This window comes from Sparus aurata, chromosome 4, assembly GCF_900880675.1.
Source record: "Sparus aurata chromosome 4, fSpaAur1.1, whole genome shotgun sequence".
NCBI classification, from domain to species: domain Eukaryota; kingdom Metazoa; phylum Chordata; class Actinopteri; order Spariformes; family Sparidae; genus Sparus; species Sparus aurata.
In genome coordinates this window covers 23081016-23105962 of record NC_044190.1, presented here as the reverse complement: position 1 = coordinate 23105962, position 24947 = coordinate 23081016, and the positions used below count along the sequence as shown (strand labels likewise).

The following is a 24947-nucleotide window of genomic DNA, read 5'->3' as shown; positions in this document are numbered from 1 at the left end:
TACTGCCACTTGATAATATAGGGACTAAATGCAGGGTAAAGGTCCATGGTTTAGTTTTAAGATGAGTAGAAAGACCAGATTCAGAGTGATGTGATGTAAGGGGATTCAAATGTGAGCTGCAATAATCCAGATTTCTGTCATCATGGGATCAGTGCTGCTGTTGGCTCCGTTTGGTCATCCAGCCTCGATGAGCCCTGTTAGATCCTTCTCTGTCCTTGCCATGTCTTATGATCCCTGGCTTCATCCCAAGGGACAGCAACATTAGCACTCAGCACATCACAGTGAAATGACTGAGGCAATGCATCTACAAGCTGCCATCTTTGGCATTGATTTATCTCTCTTCAGATCTGACCTTTCATAAAATAGATAAAAGCATGACAGTTCTCTCAATGATCCATTTGTACACAATGTACTCTCGACATTTTCTAGACAGTATTTGGGATAAAATGATCTCTTCACTCAGACATACACGGCAATTTTTATGTCAACTGTCAGTCCAGTGAAAAGACATCTGTGCAATATTGTCTGAAATTGTTCACAAGTCTATGTCAAAATAATTTGCAGAGCCTTGCATTAGAGCCTCTGTCCAGAAAAGGAAGAACTTCACAGCGCACAGCGACATTGCAGAAAGACGTGTTGCATGTTCAGAGTAGGAAAAAAGTATAACATTAAGAAAATAAAAAGGTAGATGTTTTTCAACACAATTTCTTTTGTTTTAATTGCATACCAAATACTTTTTGTACGAGAGACAGATGCAAAGTAGATGAAAGATGATATCTCACGCCAGAACAGGTGTCAATAATCGTGGATTGCACTATACGTTTCATTTTTTTAATTTCACTAATGTCATATCTATTTCATAAACTTGAGTAAGACAGAATTATCATTGCTACAGCCAAAAAGCCATCAGAATCTGCAGGCAAAGGGGTTTTGAGTTGAGTGTTTTGGCTTCATAACTGTTCGACTAGACTCTTAATTCTTGAAGCCACCGCTAAAGTTTTCTAAATGCTGTCTGGCATCTATTGTTGTTGTTGTCGCCTGGGTGTACAGTTCGCAGTTTACTTTTCTCTAAGTCATCTTTTTTGGGCCCTGTAGTTTTTTATTGAGGATCCTGCTTTCACTGAGTTTATATTCCACTTCCCTATGGTTTATGCATTTGCTGATTTTATGTTTCTATGGATGCAAAAACCATAAATACAATTTTTATGAATACAACTATCCTGTAGAATGATGACTTAAGTGAGATGTATGAAAAATTGGTATCTTTTAATTGTGTCACACATAACTTAAGATATCCTTGTTAGTTTGTGCATTCAACACAATTCAGTTGTCCCCTTTCATTTTCTGACACGTTGCAGCAGCATTGTCTTCCAACTGCTCTGACTGCCTCCATTTTTCTTAAGCAAACATTTATCACACCTGCAACTCTCTTTATTGACTTTCCTCTTATCCCCACTCCTTAAATACTGTGCATACATATATTTCTGTCAACATATATAGAGAACTTGACTGGATAGGCTGTTCTTCTGTCCGGCCCACAATCAGTTAAATGGCTGGAAATAGTGGAATGTTACAAGTTCCTCATAACAACAAAAATATCCTCACTCTATATATCACTGAACCTAACTTTAATCCATTGCTTCCAGCCAGTAATTGACATGTTTACTTAACACTGACTGAATATTTGACAATAGATTTATTTTAACAGTAATTATATTAATCTAAATGTTGTTGACAGAGTGATCTATTGTGAAAGTAATGGTTAGTTGCAAACCAAATTCCTTTAAGGGGATTTGCCATTCTTCTTTGTTTTATGTTAACATAAAATTGAAATCATCAGGTCTTGGCTGTAGGTCAGATACAGCAAGACATTTGTAGATGTCTCCTGGATAATTTTGTTTGGTAGTTTTCCACTCCTTTCTCACATATTATGGACTAAACGATTGATTGGCTGATTGGGAAAATAATCAACACAGTAATCAATAATACAATTATTATTTATTTATTATTATTATTAGCCCTAGTTGCGAGCCTGGACATCAGTATGCATACTTTCATCTGTCAGAAATTAAGAAACCATTTTCACATCTGAAATATTGGCCAATCAAAAGCTTTTCAGAGCTGAAAGCAGTCTCTCAACATAAAAACAATCAGATGAATACGAAAAATTAAAAAGCAATAATATGACTCTTGTTCTGGCTCCAAGTCACTGATAATGAAATAGCCCAGCTGCACCTCATAACCTCATCATATCTCTATTTTATTGTGTGTTCCCTGATTTTAGTTTTAGTTTGACCTCTAAATCGCCTAAATATTTTATCTGAACATTTTGTGACTTTCTGCCATCAAGAGATATTAGTGAGTCTTGATAGTTAATCATGATAACATGATATTAAATCCAAAGTCTTCTTAACTGTTCATTTGATCTAGTTATATTATCAGTCCTGTTATCATGACTGACTCACTAGGGATTTACACTGAGATATAAGAGAAAGAGAGAAAAGAGAGATGTGTCTGACGACTGTGATCACATATTGGATGCCTGCCTGTGTTGCCTTGACATTCACTATTTAGGCCAGGGCAAACAGAACAGACGTAATGTGATGACGCCAAATCTGAATAGATACACGTTTTCCCACCTTGTCTAGGTATAACACTGAGCCTGAGCTAGCCTCATTACCCAACCCAGGCAGGAACTGACTGTGTTCCTGCTTGGCACAGTTTCTACTGAGCACTGCGAGTGAGAATTCCCCAAAGAAATCTAGGTTTAGCAATCCGCAATCTTAAAATAGCTTGAATCATACATTATTACATAGCAGGCCTGCCTCCTCTGTCAAACTACACTTGCTGCTGTGATGATTGTCTTCTTGTTTTCTCCAACCTTCCACTTTGATAAAGATTCCCCAGCCTCATTAGAATAGCTTTATAGATGATATGAAGAGACTCACAGATGACTTTTCTGTCTCTCCACAGTAAATGCACTTAAAATGAAAAAGAAAACAACTTTGGAGATTATGCAGCACACACATAGACAGATACAGTTTTGATGTTTGAATGTATACAAGAGCAAGTGCTGGGGAATACGTAAAAACACTACAGAGCCGCTTTTGCAACATGAGACCGTTTGTTATGTGTTTCTGTGTGTGTGTGGAAGTGGGCAGATTTCAATCTTCCAGCCTGACTCAGTGTGTATCCCTTGGGTTCAGTAAATCTTTAAGGAGGCTTGGAGGTGTGACACCCCCTTCTGAACCTGCCACTGCTTTAGGAGGATTGATGTGACAATTTCACACATACACACACATACACATACCACACTCAGGCAGTCAGATGCAACAAACTAGAGCCACTCTGTTAACAGTTAGCACACTTCTGAGGTCTGAGATACAAAAACCCACATTTGTGCGCACACACAGTGACATGTGACACAGTGCAACATGGGACTGGTTAAACAAACCAAGCCTCTGTCTGTCTGTCTGTCTGTCTGTCTACCTGTCTATTGTTCCTGTCCGACGTGATGCTGCTCCTCTGTGTGGCTGAGCAAGCGCTGTCTGCCTGATTAATCCTCAGCCTGTCAGCTGGCCAGCAGTGATACTGAAACCAAACAAAAAGTCACACCAAGCTTAGCAGCGTGCACGCTCTCGCAGTCCATTTCAGGATGTGCAGAGGTGTGCAGGTCATGCGCGCAAATCACTTTGCTCCAAAGCAAATAACGGTGAAACATTTAACCCTGCTGTGTTTTTCAGGAGCAAACACTGACGCGTGGGAAACCTGTGTGCTGAGTGTGCTTTGTTTTTCAACTCACACTTAATTGCAGTCATCACCGTGGTGTGTTGTTATCAAGCCATTTCAGTCACAAATACATGTAGCCCACACATGCATGTATAGATGTGGAAAAAAGGCAGGCGAGGGCTGATGGAGCATGCATTGCGGTACGTGTTTGTGTGTGTCTCTATGATGTGAAACGTGATGCATATTTTCCTCCTGTTTTCCCCGAAGGGCTGTGTGATTGACTGAACCCAGAAGTTATTTCATGTGCCTGCCACCAAACTGCATTAGGGGGCCTGGCTGTTACCGCTCAGCCTGTCTGTCTCTCAACAAGATAAGGGGATATTTCCCAGCCCAATATTGCTTGCTCTGTTCTGTGCTGTCACTGGATACAATGACCATCACCACATTCAATGAATATTATTAGCATTTTTCTTAGGAATCTGTCAATGTGGAAGACAGCTTTGTGGGAGTAGAAGTACATGCTTTTTTTTGCCGTGGCCTGAAATCTGAGCTGACTCTTGGAGAATGGAGTTAATACTGCGGTGTATTGTCCGGTCTAAATGCAATTATGAGGCAGCTGTCAAACGTCCATTATTGCCAGTTACAAACAAGACGTCACCTGAGCTGCTGCCGTTGTTTGGGTTTAAAGGACCTGACAGAGGTTAAGAGAGTGAAGGCTGCTGAGAAATAACTGTTGCTGATTAAAGTTGACGAAGAATAAGGATTAGAGGACATAGGGGAAGAAGATGTTTCTGGAGAGGGGTCAGTAAGAAGCAGATATCTAACTGATGGCTCAGGTGGACTTTTGTGTCAGCCAGGGAGCAATTCTCATTTTCATCTCTTCAGACTTTAAGTGACAATTTAAGAGGGATGACAGGTCAGTGGAACAGACCAGTAAAGGATTGCTGTCCGTTCTGCTCTGCGGCTGTTTGTTGAGGTCCATATAATATTTATGTGGTATTCATACATTTCTTATATGATAGAACAGTCACCACTGACAAAACTTGGGGATCTGAGGCGTAAGGCCCCTTGACTGAAAACGATTGATCCAAAGGAATGGCTTCAGTTACAAGAGGAGGTGGGTTAAGATTTGTTAGCATGCTGGTGCATATTAAATACCAGAGTTTCTGTGCCAACACTGCTACAGAGTAAAAAGCACATTTCATTTCATTTTCATTAGTCAAAAGCAGCCAGAGATCTTACCTATGTTAACATATGTTAATGTAGTTGCAGTGACAAAGCCTGATGGTCAGCAAGGGCAGCAGAAGCAAAATAACTGACTGTGTGTAGTGAATTTTTGCAAGAACAAAACCTCTAAAATCCTAAAATAGCGATTTGCAACATGTCTGCCATTCCTGCCAGTAACAAATGAAAGGTAAATGCACATTTTGAAAGGGCGGTAACTATAACCACCTACACTGATGTGTAATCCAACTACAATTTACACATTTCACTCAAAGTTTAGCAAAGATAAAACAACTGACATTTCACAAATTGTATCTCCCTTCCTAATTAAAACTTGGATCCTAAAAACCATACTTTTTGCTTTACAGACAATCTTCCAATCTCAATTCTCATATCCTGAGATTTATGTGCTTCATCCTGTTTTTGTCAGAACTCGCACAAAAATGACTAATCCCCTTTCAAACAAAAATAAACAGCGGGTCTTTTTTTGTCCTGCGTACTTTCCCTCCACATCTTATCAGCCAACAGGACAAACAACCGTAGTTTTTAATTAGCAGCATCTCCACAATCTGTATTAACCCCCCCTCCCCTTTCTTTTGGCTTTTGGATTAATACCCATTTATTGTGTTGTCACGCGTCAGCCCAGTTGGGACAAAGTGGTGTAGTGGGATTTCTCATTAAATCCAGAACAAAAAATGCTTTCCCTGCTGCTAACGTGTGTGCAGTGGAGGCTGTCCCAGCAGTGATTGGGTATCCATGTGATGTCAAGGCTGCTTTTGCTGTTTTTCACCAAGTTCATAGTTTTACATATTGGAATAACTTCATGCTTTTTATCAGTCTCGCCCTTTCTCACTCATTCTCTCTCATCAGTAACCAAACCCAGCTGACAGCTTCAATTAAACCCTGTGAAATCGCCCCAGTATCGGTCTCCCTCTGGGGCCATTTAGCTGTGTTTAGCTGTCTGCATGCTGGGCTTTTCGCCAGGCAAACTTTAGAGAGTGTTTCATGTTCCTTCTTAAAATGTAGGCCATCCTAGCCCCATGTGCCACCTGGCCAGTCTCAGGGCCCACAAAGCAAAGTATGTGTTCACACTGTGAGTTAATGGGTGATACTTTATTCTTGTTGGTCATGTTGTTTAGTGGTCACATGCAACAAGTTTAAAAAAAGGCAAAAAATGTGAATTACTTTCTTTATTTAGCTGATAGGCTTGTTGACTTTGACTCAAAGGCCAACTGATCAAAAACATTGCATTGCCGTGTATCTGGTTTGAAGTTGAAATCAAACATATCGCAAAGACTACAGAAAACAGCCTGCTGACCACTAAAAAGCACATTTTACCCCCATGTGATAAGAAATAACTAATCTATATTCACAGGCCAGACACAAACAACATGATAGAAAGACAATATAACGCAAAGCAAAACTGTGGCACCAATCACAGACAAAATCAAGAATAGTTCTTGAATTATTTTTTTAAGCTTGATTTTTTAAAGATTTGACTGTTTACACGCAGAGGTGGTTGCAGACAGTTTCCTCTTTGATTTCACTTGTTCTTGCTGAACAGGATCTTGTTAATGATCCTCAAATACACTGATATTTTGAGATTATTTTTGAGAACTTTACGTCCCGGGAACACCACTATAAAATGTAACCTGACAAATCTCATCAACACATTATGTTGGTGATCACACCACGTGTCTACCCGTGATGTAATTAAAAACGTAGCGCTCCAGTTGCCACCTCGGCCAGACATGCTGAGTCTTTGCTTAGGTTACCTAGTGTTTTGGTTTTAATTGATTCATATTTTTTTCATGGAACTGTGTGGTGCCTGTTGATTTGCATTATAAACTAACAAAACTAATTAATTAAACCGGAAATGATGGTTTGATGTTCGCATAAGTACAGCAGTGTGGGCGGTTATTTGCAACATCACTCCAGTCAGAGACTACAGATGAAACAGTTACCTGCTGAGTTGGGATTGAGACTCGACAGAGTAAAGGAAAGCCTTGTAACTGTTGTGGATTTAAGAGCTAGCATCCAACAGTTGACAGACATTTCACTCATTCACCCGACACCAGTTCAGGTATTTCCATCCTTCGAGGACAAACATGAGCATAGCACAAAAAACAATTTGTGTGTACCTTTCTTTTCTGCCCTAATGACCATATTGTCTTTATTTGTTTGCAGTGAGGGTTATTCTCCCTTTTTTCTAAGGGAGGCCTCCCATTTAGACTTCATCTTTGATACAAGTTAGTACCACTGTGAATCAGTAAGGAGGCTTGTTGTTTTTGTGAATGAAGGTAGATAATATGGTCCTATGTTGCTGGGCCACCCCAAAAGAAAAGAGTCCATCTGTTGTATTCACTCTGCCTTTGTGATGTGAGGGGGCACATTTACTTAACACAGCTGAGACCAAAAGTGTTGCTGTTTCCTGTGTTTCCAAAACAGATTAAAACGTCCACATTAGCACAGTAGCATTGTTCAAGTAATGTGTGCGTGCTTTGTGTGTTTGCTCAGTTAGAAGGAGTTATTTGGTGATTGGCTGAGACAATCCTCCTCTGAGAGACTGCACTGGAAAACAAAGGGTTGCCATGGTAACAGTCAAGGGTGAAGGAGGGGGGTGTGCCTGTGGTGTGCTTTCGAGTGGCAAGATGGACATTGGCAGGCAGAATGGCGGGTGAACGAGCAATGCGTTCTGTGGTCCTGTGCCATTCCCGCTGCTCACCAAGTCTCTGGTTTCCTTCTCTCTCCCCGTCTCCCGCATCGCTCTCTTGTTGTCGTCCTGAAGTGAGTGGGAGGCTGTAAGGAGAACAAACGCTGAATCTCAATGAGACAGCTGAGAGGAAACTCATTTTCTCGCTCTGTCTCCCTCTGATAGTGCCTTTACTCCTTATTTACAAGCAGCATAGCTCAGCATGGCCAGGTTATTACACAATTTATTAACATGTGTTAAACGATGTGGACGAGTCGTAAGGGTAATGTCATGCAGTTAAATGTTTACAACATCATGTGATCAGAGCTGACCCTATTAAAGTTGATGGATATCTGCTTCATAAAGGGCAGCTTAGATTATTTCATGGTTCAGAAAATTTTAAGTGAGACATAAATAGTATCTTAGAAATTCAGATTTCTTCCCAGATTGCCTGAAATCACTCTTCAGGTTAGTTTGACAGGATTTAAAAACCAATCGTTTCAGCACAGCTGGTCTGTGGAGATGGAGAATATCAAGATGGTACATAAGGAAGTGGGTATATTGCAGTTATGCCTCAGCTAGTAGAGGAGAAGGGAGGATGGCTGCAGTGGCTCCAGTTGAAAGGGCTGAGCTTGGCCTTATCTGTCGATGGAATGTTTGATCTAGAGCTGATGCCCACAGGCTTCATAACCTGACCGACACAGAACCTCTCACAGTGTCAGTTCCTTTTGTGTTGTCCTGATCATTTGGCCGAAAGAGTCTGATTAAGGGTCATATCTCCAAACATCGATGTCAACAGAAAGCAATTTGACAGAGGTTGCTTTTTTCCACTCTAATCAAAATGTACAGAAAACGGATGATGTGGCAGTTTTAAAGTTCTCCTCAAGACAGGTTTGCTATTATTGATGTTTTGTTTAATATTTTTTCCTCATTAAGTGTTTTTTTAATGTCTGAAGTGCACAGGGAGCACATCTTCTCCCTCTCTGATAAATCTATGTATTACAGTGTGTGTTCAAATTGTCACATTGTAAATACATACTAGGGTATGCTTAATATATATTCCATTTAGCAAGGATATTTGCATCACATATGGTGTATGAGGTGTTAATCTTGATAGCTAACCAAGTTTGCCTCATTGGCAGTAGTGTTATTTCATATTAGACTCAAACTTTGCAAGTATACAAGTCGGTATAGTCAAGATCAGACATTTTGGGGGACATGAAACACATTTTGAGTGGAGGTGATCTTTGTTTTTTTCTTTCATCATAGTTACTAGATATTTTATTTCTCCCGGATTGTAGTGTGGAAGTCCCTGCTATGTGATGTCCAGGTGGGACATTCTTTGTCAGATGTTTTGTTTAGGCTGAATCTAAAGTGTGTGTATATATATATATATATATATATATATATATATATATATATATATATATATATATATATATATATGTATGTATATATGGTCTTGCTTTCTGTGGTGTTTTTTGTTGTTTCTTTTGTTTTTTTAATATCGGTCACGTATGTTTGGTAGTTAGTTTGTAGTTAATTTAGTTGGTCCATTGAATACCCCTATTTTATTGGTTTGCATTACTCAATGCCAATATGACATCAACCACTCGCCGTAAAGATAGGTGCACGTAGTCTGTACTGTGGTAAATAATGTATAATAATGTAATGTGGTTTAAGAGTATTGGCAAGTTTATCCTCCATTACATCCCTGTATTCATTAAATGACAGGGACACCTCCAGTAAATGCGCACTCCTGTGGGCAAAACCAGTGCATTGTCAGACCTTTTTAGCAAAAAGAATATGCTCTGACCATATTTCTCTCTACAAATGTGTCTGTGTGTCTGTGCAAAAGAGAGAGAGTGAGAGAGAGCAGAAAGCACACTTGAATTGAAACAGCAATTTCCTGTGTGCCGAGTAGCAGCAGGAAGCCAGGTCTCCATCTTTGAAAGAAATGAAACAGAGAAGATTCTTTCTCTCCATTATCGCTCTCCTCTCTCTGGAAACTCATACTGAACTCCTCCATATTCCATCCGTTTGACAGCTTTTAACTTTAAGCTCAGCCGACAGGTCTCATTTTCTTCCTTTTCATAGTGAAAAATGAGCCACAAGCAGACCCCAAAGACTGAATAATGATGCATAATGTAGTCATTCAGACCACAATATGCACACGCACCAGCACACTCCCAAATATACCAGAATTTATTTAATCATTCCGAGTAGTGTTGATTTGAAAGTAGGATATGCTTATTTTATTCTCATTTAGCCAACATGTTAGATTTCAAAAGTGGTATATCTGATTACTTTGATAAAGAAATGACAGAGGATATTTTTGATAACTAGATTACCAGATTATGTTTCTGATCAAGCATGGAATATACTAAAAGCTTTGGCTATAAGCGTTGTCTGATTCTGTCAATGCTACAAGTAGCAGGATCATTTTGCCTTCAGTCAGTCAGAAAAAAAATAAAATACTGTAGTTAGCTATCTAGACTAATGACTTAAACTTTGTACTGGTTCAACTAATAAAAATGTTTTTAAGTATACCACCCAGCAAAATGAAAAGAAAACACTTGTTCTGAAACACCGTTAACCAAATAATTCATGGTGTTTTAGAACCAACTGTTAAACCAAACTAAGGTTTTTTGTTACATATGTAAAGAACTGGATACCAAAATCATGGTGATCTGTTTTATCTGGTTAGATCTTTGAAAAAAAGATGAAAAGGAAAGTAGACATTTTTTTGACAGCAGAGAAAGAGCAGAGAGAGGTGAGAGAGACAGCATGAAAGTTTTAATGGATCAGTCACGATGCAGCAAAAACTACAGAATTGCCTATTTTGGCAAAAATATCACTGCAGGGTAAATGTATCATAAAAAAACAATGCAATGGAGACAGCTGTGAGTCAGTAGCTTGAGCTAGTCTAGTCTAGTCTAACAGTATTTACCAGAAAAGTTTTTACCTCAGTGGGATTGCTGCCTGATATGCAGTTGCCTTCTGCTTGGAGAATGTGTCAGTATTGAATCGAACTTGCAATAGGACAGAACATGATGCTCCAATTTTTAGTCAAGATGCAGTGCTGCCTCCACTCCCACTCCTCCTATTTCACTCCTTGGAACTCACATAAAGTACCCTTTTGGTGTTAAATGATGATTCTAGTTAGTACACAGCTGAGCCTGCAGCAAATACATTGCAAAATGAGTCACTGGACAAGAGCTCAAAATGAGAAGCACAAAAACCTGTATGTAATGCAAGAAAACAAAATACTGTTTTTGTAGCATGTTACATGAAATGTTCTCTAAGGTCAGAGCAGAGCAGCAGTTCGTTCTAGCACAAAACATGTTTGGATGTAGAACATGAAAGAAAGTGGAAGGCAGGGTGGTGATATGATAAATGGTTGAAATTGATATTACAAAATTCACAAGTTCAGTTTTTGATACTGAGATCTATCACAATAGGTAAATGTATGGAAATGTATCCAAAACACTCATAATATTCAAAATTGTGTTATTGCAATGACCTGTTTTCAGAAAAACTTTATACAATAAAACATTTAAAAGCAACTTAATAGCAGCTGAAAATCTTGTTTTGCTCACACCTAGTGGTTTAACCTCTTACCTTTCTGCAGTGATGTAGAAGTGGTCCAATACAATTTCAACTGTATTGCAGCAGACTTACCATTGTAGTCAGTGTTACCAGTCTTACACAGTGGCTGAGCATACATCGATTATATTACTTGCCCACCGCTGTCGTTTTGCTATTCTAATCAAACTTAATCAGGCGACAGACACTTCAGTTACAAACTCATCTGCTTTGCAACGGCAGCAGAAGACTCGCAGCGCAGAGTAGCCGCAGTTACATTTCACATATCAGGTAACGAGGAGAGATGATGAGAGGACAAGATGACAATGGAGGATTTGTTGTCAAAGTGAAAGACAAAAGCTTGTATTGGGCAACCCAATACTAACTAAATCTAATAACATGAATGAGTGAAAAGGGAGTTGGTTACCTCACTGAGAAGCTGAAGGTGTTCAGCCTGTCACCTGCAGCTCTTCATCTAACATTTAACTTTCTTATTCCTTTACTCCCACAGACTGTATAAACTACTCCCTGACATATTTAAAATTGATCCGCTTTTCAAGTATATGTACTTTTGTATGTCTGTGCATTTCATGTAACTAGCGTACTTCAAAATACTAATGATGTCTAGTTTCGCAAGTGAATACTTCCAGTGTTTACTTGCAGCAGGAGGAAATGTTGGGGGTTCTTTAGTAGTGAATAACTACACTGCTTTAGTGAGAGTCTTTTCATGTAACAAAAAAAGACTGATGCCATAAGCTTATTACTTGGTGGGAGAACCCTGTTGCCTGCAGAAGAAGCACTGTTTTGGAGGGAAACATTAAAAAGGTTGCTGTGTCATATTTGAACCTGAATGTTGGAGACTGTCCGTTACATCTTGGTGAACTTAATCATTAAGTCCCCACACCCTGAGTCAAATTATTCATTCAGATGCTAATGCAGTCAATAGAGATACTTATTTTTGTCTTTGTGCATTTAAAGAAGATGTGAATAGCCATGTACAGTTTGCCCGATAATCATCTTTTTTCACGGCTCTTTAACACTCTGAGGGGTAAAAGACATTCTCATCTGTTCTGTCTTGCTTCTTCCCTGTTGAAGCCTGACTCTCTATTTCACTGGTGTGAACAGAGGTCATATCTTAGAATTCAAGGAAGAGAGACATTAGTATTCCCGGGGCCCACACTCTGACCAAGCCATCTGCTGCTTTCGAACTGTCTCTCTCGCCCTCTGTCCTCGCATCAGCCCTGCTTTTAGGCACACATACACACACGTTTAAGACATGTCTGTCAAACAAGGGGGAGCGTCTGCGGGTAATTTAAAGCTTTATCTTACTGTAGATGAGGCGCTTTGTGGCATACATGAATAGGTCTGTCCGTGGAGACAGCCCTGAACAAGTGGTCCCCAGCTGCAGCTCAGAACAGACAATTGGGATACTGCAGGCGGCCTGGCTGGTGTGTTGCTGTTAGTACTCCCAGTGTGCGTGTGTGTCGAGCCTATTTTAGTGATGGAGGTAACAGCTTGAATCAGTGCCTACATTTCAGTGCATTTATGTGGGAGACCCATGCTTTGTGTGTCTATGTGTGTGCGCAGGTGGGACGTAGAAAGAAGTGTACAGTGATGGAGCCAGCTGGATTCTGATTTCTTTTTGCACCAATCATTGATTCATTTTCTTCCAACACTCCATTTATATTCAAGTTCCCATGAGGCTGGAGCATATCCCTGCATGCATTACAGAGAAGGCAGAGACACAACCTGTACAAGAGAGACTAACTCGGATACACAATCTTTTAAACCCACATGTGCAGCTTTGGGCAGTTTACAAATCTTCTAGGATGTAGTTAGAACAATATAAGTACTTTCCCTCTTCACCGAGGACTTATTTTGGAGCTGTGAAATAAGGGTGGCTGCTGGCCTAAGGTTTAAGATGCTGACCTGTTAGTTTAGTTTAGTTTAGTTATTTTAAGTTTATTAATCTAACTTTCAAAAAACTGCAGGGTGCATGTTTGTAAAATTACACACGTCAAACACTCCAAAACTTGAAGATTCTTTATTTGTTATAATAATTGACAAAGAAAAGCAACAAATGCTCACATTTAAGAAGCTTCAACCAGGAAATGTTTTAACAATTTGACAGAAACAAGAATGACAGAAACGATTTATAGATTATCAAAATAGTTGGCCCCTAATTTTGTCTGCGATCAACTAATCGTTGCAGTTCTAACTCCAGATTCCAACAACAACAGAGACAGAACAATGTTTCATATGTCTGATGAAGTAATTGCAAATCGCAATTATAACATTGTCCCATTTCTCTGCCTTGTGGATTTTTGCTTGTTGAAGAATCGAAAATGTTGACGTGAAAAATACGGCGAAACTGAACTGCAAAAGGGGACATCATTGATTCTGCGAGGCGTGCCCCACTCATCGACTGCCTCCTGTGGCAATTCAGCAGCAACGGCTGCTGTCTCGAGCTGAGTGGAGCCACCTGTGTGGCCACACATGACTCAGTGGTGCCTGGCTGCAAACTGATGGCTAACAGAAGACTGAAAATAAAAAAGATGACTGGATAAAATGTCCCAAATGCATAGAGTTGAATTAAACAAACTACATTACCCTGCAATTAAGTCCCTAAATAAGGTGGTACATGTTTTTGTTTTGAGTGAAACAAAACAAAAGTGTTCATGAGTAATGCAGTGAGCATCCAGTCAGCTGTTAAAGGTGCTTAGCGCCAGTTTATAGGCAGCTGTATGTGTGCAAACTGTCCCCTACCCGTAGCTACAGTATCTCCTATAAAATAAATCTACTATTTATCTTCTTATGTAAAATAATGGGTATTTTGTTCAGCAATTGGGACCACTTAATAATAACAATTGTGATTTTCCGATGAGGTAATGAAAAATGCAGTGGCGCTCATATGTAGTCAAAATTAAATGCAAAAGGAAGGCAGGATTTGTTTCATAGGTAACTTTCTGAGCCAAAATGAAAAAAGAGAAAAAGAGAGAAAAGAGAAATCTTTAGAGAATTGTATTCGTATTTTGGATAGGTTGAGATTGTGCTCATTAAATTGTTGGTTATAGATTGGTTGTTAAATGGAAAAACAGATTCTACAAGTGAAGGTACAAACGAGCCTTGTGACATGTAGACAGGTTCTGTGTTTACAAGCAAAGTTGTATGTACCATATGTTATAATTAATTCAAAATCTGTCCTCATGGCACTGAACAGGTGGGACAGATACCCTGTGTGTTTTGCAATCGTTTACAAATGCATGCAAATCAATAAACACAAATCAAATCCTGAAATACATGCCATACAAAGCAGATTTGATAAAAGCCACCTGGCCAGGGAATTATAGGATTTCCAGATTTACACAGCAGTTGTGGTGACACTCAGGAAAAATATCAAAAACACGACATGGAATAAAACACGGCAACAGTCAAGCAACACCACACCACAAAAATAAGGCCAGTGATTGTAGTAAGCCAACAAAGAGGAGGTCAAAGGGTATCAGTCCCCAGGGGATGCAGTTACCCATAGTTACCAATCCTTACCCTCGGCCCTGGGGAATTGGTTGAGGCGGGGCAGGGTTTCTGCACGAGGATGCTGGGATATAATGTGAAGGAAGACGGTGGGTGGAGTCAGGGAGGTGCATGCTGTGTAGATGCTGGTGGGGGAGGGGAGGAGCGAAGAGAGATGGGAGGGAGGATGGGACCAATGTTACAGCTAGATCCCTGTTCTATTGTACACAAGATCCCAGCTCAGGAGCTCAGGTAAGACAGTCAGTGCATGGTTTCTCAGACATTAACAAGCTGGGGTCATTTTTAAGGCATTTGCAAACATCTGAATGGAAAACCTTTTTATGAGCTGTTTTAAATGATGCACAAAATTGCTTCATTGGACGTACAAGCTGCTATATATAATCAGGTGTACAGGACATGTATGTCCTTGTGTCTGTATGCATTTACAAATAGTACATGATGAGCAACCTCCAGAGAAGTGCCTATATTTATTTATTTTACAGTTAGGTGCCAAACAGCCGCAAGAGCCCAGTACATGTGCTTTGTGTGCACATGTAATCTTTGTCCCCTGACTTGGCTACCTGTGGAGCAACCAACTGTGTCCCATGTGTGTGCTCTTTACTGTATGTGTGTGTGTTTGTGTTTCAGCACGGATGTGTTTGTGGCAGGTTGTGCGGAGTTAATTAACCATTGTAATCACTGGCAGTGGAAAATGTAATTATTGTGAAGGAAAATATGGGGAAATAAGCAGCAACACCCCTCTGTGGGCACTTGGTCATGGCAACTGCACGGCACAACAGAGCGGGGATAGCAACGAACTGGAACACATACTCTGAACTTTTGTTGTTGGTTGTTAAAATGCATTGCAACAAATAGTAATGCGCTCTTGTGGCTGTAATCCTTGGCTCTGTTTGTTTGTGTGTTGATGCTGGCTTGTGTGTTTGTGTTCCTTATTTTGTATGTCTGTAATAGGATTTATTCATGATTTATGGGATACCTTTATCTTGTTTGTGTAACTTTTTTTAATAATATCTGTTTTGGTATCAAGGAAAGTAAGCCTATTACTTTATATCTATCTGTTCTTGTCACAGATGCGCGTCCACAGCCTGCTCAAGGTTGCTCTGCATTTTAATATAACCAATGCTACAATACCATCTTGTTTATCTTACTGGATGGTGTAGATTTTAAAAGACTGGATATGGTTTAGTTACTGATTTCTGATGATAAAATTGAGTTTAAGCACATCAGGCCACACTGAAGCAGCTATATGTTTTTTTGAGAGCAAACATGTACATTTGGGATTTGAGTCCTGTGCTAGCTGGCTGGCTGCTTCCTCACCACAGAATGAAATAATTTGCTTTGTCTTCTCATCTGCGCTACGTAGCCAGGTCTTGCTGAGAAAGAGACTTTATTGTCTCCCAGGTTGACCATTCTCAGCCGGCAAGTCACTGAAGGATCAATAAAGTCTTCACCAACATCTGTAGGCCTAGTGGTATCAGGGCACATGTGCAGCACCTTTGTGAAGATGACCTTGATTTAACTATTGATTCTTTCTCTGACTGTGTCCCATTAGGTTTATGTAGAGGGGGTCTGCTTAGAAAGGCTCTGCTCTTTGTGTCTATTGTTCTCAAGCTGAGCCGCAGCGATATATAAAGTCCACTGTTGTGTATTTGAAGCCAAAGTTTTGCTAAGTAAGCACAAAAGTGTTGCTCTGAATGTGGCTAAAGTAAATTGAGGCTGTTGTGCTCGATAACAAGAAAAGATTGGTTAGTCAGGAACTGAATATGTTATAGATGTAGGTAAAGTGAAGAAAAAGAGTGAGAAGATGAATGGAGGACTATGTTTGTAAGGGTGTACTTTCTGTGTGTGTGTTTGATAAATGGAGTCTATTGCCATTTTGATAAAGGGTCATATGAGTCAAACAAACACAAAGTTCCACTTGTCTTAAAATCTGAAAAGCTTACCAGCTTTAACCTTGAACATTATTTGATTCTGTTACATTGCAGTATGTTCCTCAATGCACTTGCAGCTCTTGTGTGGGTGGATTAACAGTTGTATCTGATTTTGCCCTAACACTGTTCCTCTGGATGTTTATCTGTCTCCTAGGATCAAACTGATAACAATGCATGGCAAGTAAAGCGCAAAACATGGCTCATAGGAAGAGGCCGGGGACCAGTGGAGGAAACAGTATGGCTGCTCCAGGCCCCGCCCCCTGTCCCAACCCTCATCCTCCAGAGTCATGTGATCTGAAAGTCCTCCCCCCTCGGCAACGCCCAGTCCGCTACCCCAAAGAGTCCTCGCGTGAGCCGAAACCCCAACCCCATTCCTGCAAGGCACAATACTCGTCCTCCAAGTCTCAAGACATAAGTCACAGCCATCCAGAGGCGGATGCAGATGCAGAGGTTGAAGTGAAGCTTTACACCAACCAAGCAGACGCGGAATTGGAGGATCAGAGGCCAGCAACACCCTCCACGCCAGAACATGAACAAAATGACCACAACCGGGCAGACTTCCACGGTGGCGCTGACAGCCTGGATGACGACTCCAGCTCTGATTACATTAACAACACCTCAGATGACGAGGAGGATTATGATGACGGTGAGTATGATGTTAATAATGTGGATGATAAATTATTCTATATTATCAGGAATTAAGATTTAATCGTTGCCCCTCCGTTAATCATTCTTACATTATTGATTGTCGATTCATTTCTGTTTGATTAAATGTGAAGGCAGACAAGAATAGTGCGCTTGAGCTGTTGAGCAAAAAGTAAATAGAAAAAATATGTGAAGCATACACAGATGCTGAGAAATACAAACAGTGAACTGTCATTCAGGTGCTAAAATGTTGGCTCTACCACTGGTGCATATGGGAGTCCCTTTGTTTTCTGCATTCAAGCAAGGGTGTAATTTGGCACCCAAGTTCAAACATTTTTCCCATTGAAAGACTAAGTTCCACATGGAAATAAACCTTGTTTATCAGTATTATCTAGCTGTATTTAAGTTTAGTATACCATGATCTAGATGAATACTATGGTTCTGATTGGCTGCAGGGTGTCAATAAACTCCTTATATATGAACACCTGTAGTTGCAGTGAAACTGTGAGTTCACTCCTCTAAAATGAGATGTTTAGCCTTTATCTAAAATCAGTATCAACAACACTGAGCGTAGTTACATCATCCTTTGAAAACCACAGGATGGCACATGTAACAGACGAGCGGCAAGATGCTGCATAAATTATCCCTATGAACATACCATTACTTTCTGTAACTTACCTTTCTGCTATTCATCCGCTATCATTTGATTGTAAAAAATCTTAATAGTGATTTGAGGACAGTGACATGGCTGGCTAGCTTGGTAACCTTGCTGTTAAACATACAGTGGAATTACTTTCACTGTTTGTCAGCTGTACACAAATCATGTAGCATAGCGTTAGCTATCTTGCTAATTGTTGAGCCAGAGGGTTCTCTGAGCTAAGCAGACTAAAACTTTCTACTGTTGCTAAGTCAAATCTAAGGCTCATCCTATTTACTGAAGTAATAAACAACATTTCCATATCATAAGAATCTTATGGGATTATAATGATTAGGGCTGCATGATATGATAATAAATCATATTGCAATTATTGTGACAGATATTTGAATGGTGATTATCATAATATAATAATAATATCTTGGTTTTATGTAGCGCCTTTTAAAAGACCCAAGAATGCTTTACATTATGGAGCGCACAGAAAAGAATAATCAGGAAGCAGGAGCTGAAGTCAGAAAGAGGGATGGCTGGTCGGATGACAGAGCAGGATAGATTAATGCAGGATAGACAGAAGCCCTTTTTAGATAGAAAAGGCGGCACATTTGCTCCAAGGTAAGGACGGCAATGTGCCGGCCTGTCTTTCTAAAACCGAGGCGTAATATTCCTCCTTTTCCAAAAGCCGCCTCGGAGATAGGCGTAGACTTGTGACATGACGTGATTCTCTAAGTTTCGCTGTGAACAATGACAACGAATTTGTCTTCAAAATAAGAGCTTTACATTGCACCCCATTGGAGTTTAGAACTGGGTTCTTAGCGGGGGGCTTTTAATTTGAAAGTAGCAACCTTCCTTAGCTTGCCAACACAACATCAAGCTAACACAACCAAACAGCTACAGAGACCGAGGAGACGCTAGCATCTCCTGGATCTCAGCGGCTGTCCAGTTGTTCATCTTAATGTCCGCGGGTGAAATGAAGGACTGACTCCTGTGATCAGCTGTTTCCTGGTTTTAAAACTCCCCGGCGGTGGGTCGCACAACAGTGCAGGTCATCGACACCTCCGCCCACCTCACGCAGAGGCCGGCACATTGCCGCCTCGTTTTTAGATAGCAGTCGAGGCAGAAATAAGTGTACCCTCCGAGGCGGAAAATCGGCGGACCACAACAGACCCCCAATTTGCCACCCTCTGTCTAAAACCGCGGACCGAGCCACCAAAAGGATGGGCAAATTGGCGGCTTGGTGCTCTGTCTAAAAACGGCTAGAGTTAACTAATGTTGTAGGCCTTGGTGGACACGTGGTGCTTCAGGAGCTTTTTGTCTCCAGAGATGAACCACTGCGGATTATAGAAGGGAGACAGTTCTACAGGGTGGGGGCTGCAACACTATCTCTGAAAGTAGTTGCAGTAGTTGCACTACCTGAGCAGGACACCATTGCAGTAGTTGAGACGGGAGGTAACAAAGTAATAGATGATGGTTTCTGCCATGGATATGATACACAGTTAGTGGGAAGGATCATTTTTGAATCACAATTTTCAATTCCACTGAACAAACTTCATGATCAAATCATGATGATATGTCATTTGTCTGGGTCTGTACTGAGAAGACATGTGTCCTGGAGAAGATTTGTAGGCCAGTGCATCTCTGCAGCACTACAGTTCTACATTATAATGCTTTTTTTGTCACACATTTACCTTTATCAAAATATTGCAGCCTCTCTTTTGGATATTGCGATCACCCATATTGGCATTATATTTCGATAAATTATGCAGCACTAGTAATGATTGTTCAAACTCTCAGGTGTTGTCAGGGAAACAGAGTTACAGGAATTAATCAACAATGTGGAGGCCAGAACTATCCAACACACGTATTTCAGTGCTTGTTTGGATTTTAGAAAAGAGGCTGCAGATGTTGAGAAAGACTTCTGTGTTGACCGTTATTCCCTGCAGGGCTGGCAGAAGAGGATGAAGGTGTGACTTACTACATCCGCTACTGCCCAGAGGATGACAGCTACCTGGAGGGTATGGACTGCAGCAGCCAGGGAGACTGCAACCACAGCCACAACCACAGCCAGGGGGACTGCGCTGGCAACATGCAGCCAGCCGGAGCACACACTGACGAATGCCAGGAGGCAGTGGAAGGTTGGGTCGAGGAGGGGGAGGTTGAGAGGGAGGTGCGAGAGGAAGAATGGGTGGAAGATGAGGAAGGAGAGGGGGCAGTGCAGGAGGAGTGGAGAGAAGAGGAGGAAGAGGTGAGGGAAGAGTGGAGAGAGGGAGATGAGGAGGCGAGAGAGGAGTGGAGAGAGGAGGGCCAAGTCAGGCAGGAGCAGTGGGCAGGAAGAGAGAGGCACAGCGTGGAGGAGTGGGCTGAGGGAGAGGGGGAGGTTCGCTGTGAGGTGGTGGAGCAAGACCCAGATGAACAGATATACAACGGAAGACCAGAACCCATCCTGGATCATCACCATCACCATCACCACCACCACCAACCCTCCCTGCAAGACACCCTGCACACCCAAGAGGATGAGGAGGAGGCAGAGAGCGAGGAGTACTGCCATAATGAGGAAGAAGATGAGGAAGGTGAGGAGGAGGACAGACATGGAAGGGCATACACTGGAGACTACTATGCCCCAGAGGACAATGGGAATTCAGTGCGGGCGTCTCCTTACCGTAGCCGTAAGGTGCTCGTGGTGGAGGGGGAGACGGGGGAGGAGGCGGAGGAGGACATTGACCAAATTGTTGCAGAGATCAAGATGAGTATGAGCATGGGGAGTCTAAGCAGTGGCACTGACCAAAGCCCAGAGGAGCTGGCGCAGGACCCAACACCAAGTGACTACCCTCATCCCAAGCCTGATGCTATCCCCTACCCACCAGCTCACCATCGTCACGACAGCAGGCCCAAGTCCCTGAACCTGCCCTCCATGCATCACAACAACCCTGACCTCCAGAGGGGGATCAAGGCACATCCACGCTCCCCTGAAGACAGGCAGAGGTGGACACAGGAGCAGGTGAGCTGTTTTTTACAAGTATCAGCATCCTTGTTGGTTTGTTTAGAATCTTGAAGATAAAACCAACCCAATAGGGAAAACAAAACCAAGCAAGAAAAGAGATTTGATAGTTAATTTCAGTCCATAATAAAAAGAGATCGATAGTTCAGAAAAATAGCTGCCAAGACAGGTCCTAATTTTTCAGTATGAAGTTGATAATCTGAAAACAATGATATATATGCATCAAGGCTTAAGGATTCCCACTAATGTTTACTGGTCTCCAACTCAATTTACCATTACAAAGCTAGCTAGAGGCTACCTGTTTGAAACCTCTTTCACACTGAAAAAAAAACACAGTAACATGTCTTTTGTCTTCTGTGAAAGGGTACAATTTGCATTCATTAACAGGACAATAACTAAAGTTCACAGGGATTTATCGGCTCCACCTTCGATCAGCACTGATGGAAACATGACACCTTAAAGTGGACACGCTAATTTTTGTACCTTTCGTGGCGTGATGCTCTGATGAAGTTAAGGATGTTTGTAAATAGTTTTCTGTCTTCCGTTCAAACAGTGCTTGACTGTTGTTCAGTTGGCACTGGGTTTGAAAAAGAGACTGAAGTAGTAGATATTAGACAAAATAGTAACCAGTCCAAAATAGTACAGTCCACTCTGTCCTTCCAAACATCAAAATGATCAAAAGTTGTACGTATACAATATAAAAATACAAACACCTGCATACACAGAGCACATTCACCAGGCTTCAGCCAGGAGGTTCATTTTGCAGTTATATTAGAAGCAGAACTTAAAGTCAAATAAACATTTTTGCCTTTTGTTAAAATGTGTTGATAACCAGTTTTTTTTTTGTTATATTGTATTAAGGCAGCAATTTAAAAATTTTGCAGATTTCTATTCAGAAATGATTACTGTACTACATTTCAAGCTATTAGGCCTTTTCGTATTGGATATTTTTTACTTGGAAAAAAGCACAGGTGTTAATCATCACATTAACAACGGCCGTGTTCTATTCAAGAGCCCCAGTAAGCCCTGGCAGTGTGTGACACTGAGCCAAGACAGACAATAGAGGGAACCTGAAACTGAAGCAGCCATCGTCTGTCATTTTTCACATCTGTGCTTTTCATACTGTGATTTGTTTTTTTCTTTTACATCCTTAAGCAGTAATTGAATACTTGTGTTTTTTTTAATTCAAGACTAGTCCAATTTCCCATTAAAGTGTATCTTGTAGCGATATTGATTTCTGATGTGTTCAAAAGGCACACAGATGGATAGAAGTAACATACCAACAACATCACCAACAGAACAATGCGAATATGGTCAGAGTCTTTGCAGAAAACGTACAAATAATGTTGCTACCTTATATAATTTAAGAGCCCTGTCGTGAGGAGCTGGAGATGAGCTATAGGTGACGTGTTCCTCAATGCCTCATTGTTCCTCTGAGCCTTTTCCCTCCCCCATGTTACCTTGAGATGCCCCATCTTTCTCCCTCTCACAGATCTGGATATACGTGCACATGCTGCACAGACACATCGATGGGCTCAAACACACGCAGAGCTCCCCCATCTTTTAAAAGTCAGATGGTAAAAGGAGAACAGAGATAGTCTCCTGTGGGCAGCATGCTGATACACACCTGCTCCACAGTGCGCACATGTGCTCCTACATACACCGTGGAGCTCATTTGTAGCACAGAACTGGGTCAGACACTAGATTAAATTGGAAGAATGTACAGTACACCGCAGATTCAGATGAGTCCCAGACACACTGAGATGATTTGGTCGTTTTGACCTTTGTTAACAAATGAAATGTTCTCTGCACACCCCTTCTACATGACCCTTGAATAAACCAGAATAACAATGAATTTGATAAGAGCTTTGCTGCACAGTGTGGTGCCAGAAGATTATGCTTCAAGAGCTGGAACAGTTTGAGGTCATCTACAGACACATTATGTTAGTGTGAGGAAAGTATATAACACAGTGTTGTAATAGTGTTTTACACGCTGCACATGCTTTACATGCTGCACGTTTTAACATGTAAATGTTAAAGTTATTTGTGACATAATCACCAATGAGACAATGGTCAAATGTTATGGCAGCATTAACATTTAGACTCTGTTTTCCTATAATAGCCAGTATTTTCAGTTAAATGTTTTCCTTCCTTTTTACTTGATTTAGGTTTGTGTTGGGATGGAATGCTTCTTTATTTCTTCTCTATTTAAGAACACTTACAATCTCTTAAAAGCCAGTGTGTCCCTATTATTATGATTCTGCTTAAATGGTAAATGGTCTGCATTTTTATAGCGCTTTTCCAGTCTAACGACAGCTCAAAGCGCTGTACAATACATGCAACATTCACCCATTCACACACACATTCATACACTGATGATGGAGGCTGCCATGCAAGGCGCCAACTGCTCATCACGAGCAATTTGGGGTTCAGTATCTTGCTCAAGGACACTTCGACATGCAACTAGGGGGAGCCAGGATTCGCTCTGGTGACCTTCCGATTCACTAGACGACCCGCTCTACCCACTGAGCCACAGCCGCCATAAACATGTATAATTATTAGATAGGTGTAGGTGTTTCAGTTATCCCTACACCTCATGAAAGTGCTTTTGATGCAGATGAAGGCATGTGCAGAGTTTGACTGAATTCACTGTGGATTCTGTGCATGAATGTAGTTTTGTAGAACATCACAGTTAAACATCCCACCAAACAGCAACACGAATCTCATTAATTTAATGGTTGTTTGCACAACAGAGTTGTGCAGCATGAATACTGATCAGGGCTTTAAGTTAGCTCTCGTTTTGCAAATGAGGCCACTAATGTCATGTTTGTGGTAATTAATTTCAATTCCATATGCACAACAGCATGGACCGTTCCTCCGGATTTCAGTTCCTCACTGCCACATCAAGGCAGGAGGTTTTCATTTCAGCCAGTAACACAAGTGAATGTTAAGGAGCAGTGGTGGACTGAAGGATGGCTATCCAGGGGAATAAATGTAATCCTCACTCTGTGTCATTATATGCTGGTTGTGCTGTATATGTCTATATATTTGATGTGAGATGAGACAAAAGAAAGAGCTGGCTGAAGGAAAAGCAGAAGACAGAACTTAATCATGCTTCAGTTTACGGCAGCTTGATCAAAATAATACTTCACTCTTATTATTAACTTTGTTTGTAGGTTAAAACTTCATCTTTGTTACACAGTTTTTCTTCACAATTGAACCTCAGAAACCGAAGCAAAAAGTTTTTCCATGTGTGTGACTTTGAGCTTTTTCAATATTACTCTCTTGATGTTCACTTTTATTATATCCTAATTCCTGTCCTGTCCCACCTGTTCTTCTGTGTTGACCCACCAGGTGAGCAATGGTGCAGAGCAACCCAGAAAACAGCAGCGCTCCGACCTCAACGTTCCCCTGGAGAACAACAATGTACCAGAGGTAAGATGCTGCTGGATGTTGTATCGCAGTGTTTTCCACCATCAGCCTTTAGATCTGTTGCAAGGTCATTTAGGCAGAAGATGTTGTTTGTGTGTGTGCTTGCATGTGTGTGTGACTGAGTAAATTAGTAATTGTGTAATTACAACCTCAGCTTATGTCCTCTGCTTGCGGCGCAAGAGCGTTGTCGTAATTGAGCGGTGTGTCTGCTTGCGGTTTTATGAGAGCCATTTTTCACTGAGATGTCTGTAGCGGAGGCTTCCTGTGCAGCCTCCAACCACACCTCCCTGTTGGTGGGCTGAGTACACTTTCTGATCGTAGAGAGCGGGTTCGATGATCCAATAGATCCAGGGCAATGAGTGTTTAAATCTCATGAATCACCTCACTATTCACAGCTCTCTCCCTCTGTTTGTGCAACCAACTCTTGTCTATATCTTCCTGCTTCCTCTTCACTCCTCCACCTCCCTCAGCAACTTGAATGAAGTGGATGACTGAGACTTGATGCTCTTTCCTCACCCACTTTTG

The 24947-nt window shown here is 41.1% G+C and overlaps 1 protein-coding gene across 3 annotated transcripts in view; it reads left to right on the top strand.

Annotated features, from left to right (window-relative positions):
* apba2b (amyloid beta (A4) precursor protein-binding, family A, member 2b) overlaps positions 1 to 24947 on the top strand; it is a 69013-nt gene that overhangs the window by 20857 nt on the left and 23209 nt on the right. For 2 of the 3 annotated variants that reach the window (XM_030414016.1, XM_030414019.1), the window contains exons 3-5: positions 16850 to 17341; positions 19936 to 20990; positions 24345 to 24425. In XM_030414016.1, coding sequence (XP_030269876.1) covers positions 16870 to 17341; positions 19936 to 20990; positions 24345 to 24425 — 1608 coding nt within the window. In that variant the 5' untranslated portion in view covers positions 16850 to 16869. Of the gene's footprint in view, positions 1 to 14976; positions 14996 to 16849; positions 17342 to 19935; positions 20991 to 24344; positions 24426 to 24947 lie in introns of those variants that run through there. The other variant, XM_030414018.1, reaches the window with a different exon arrangement.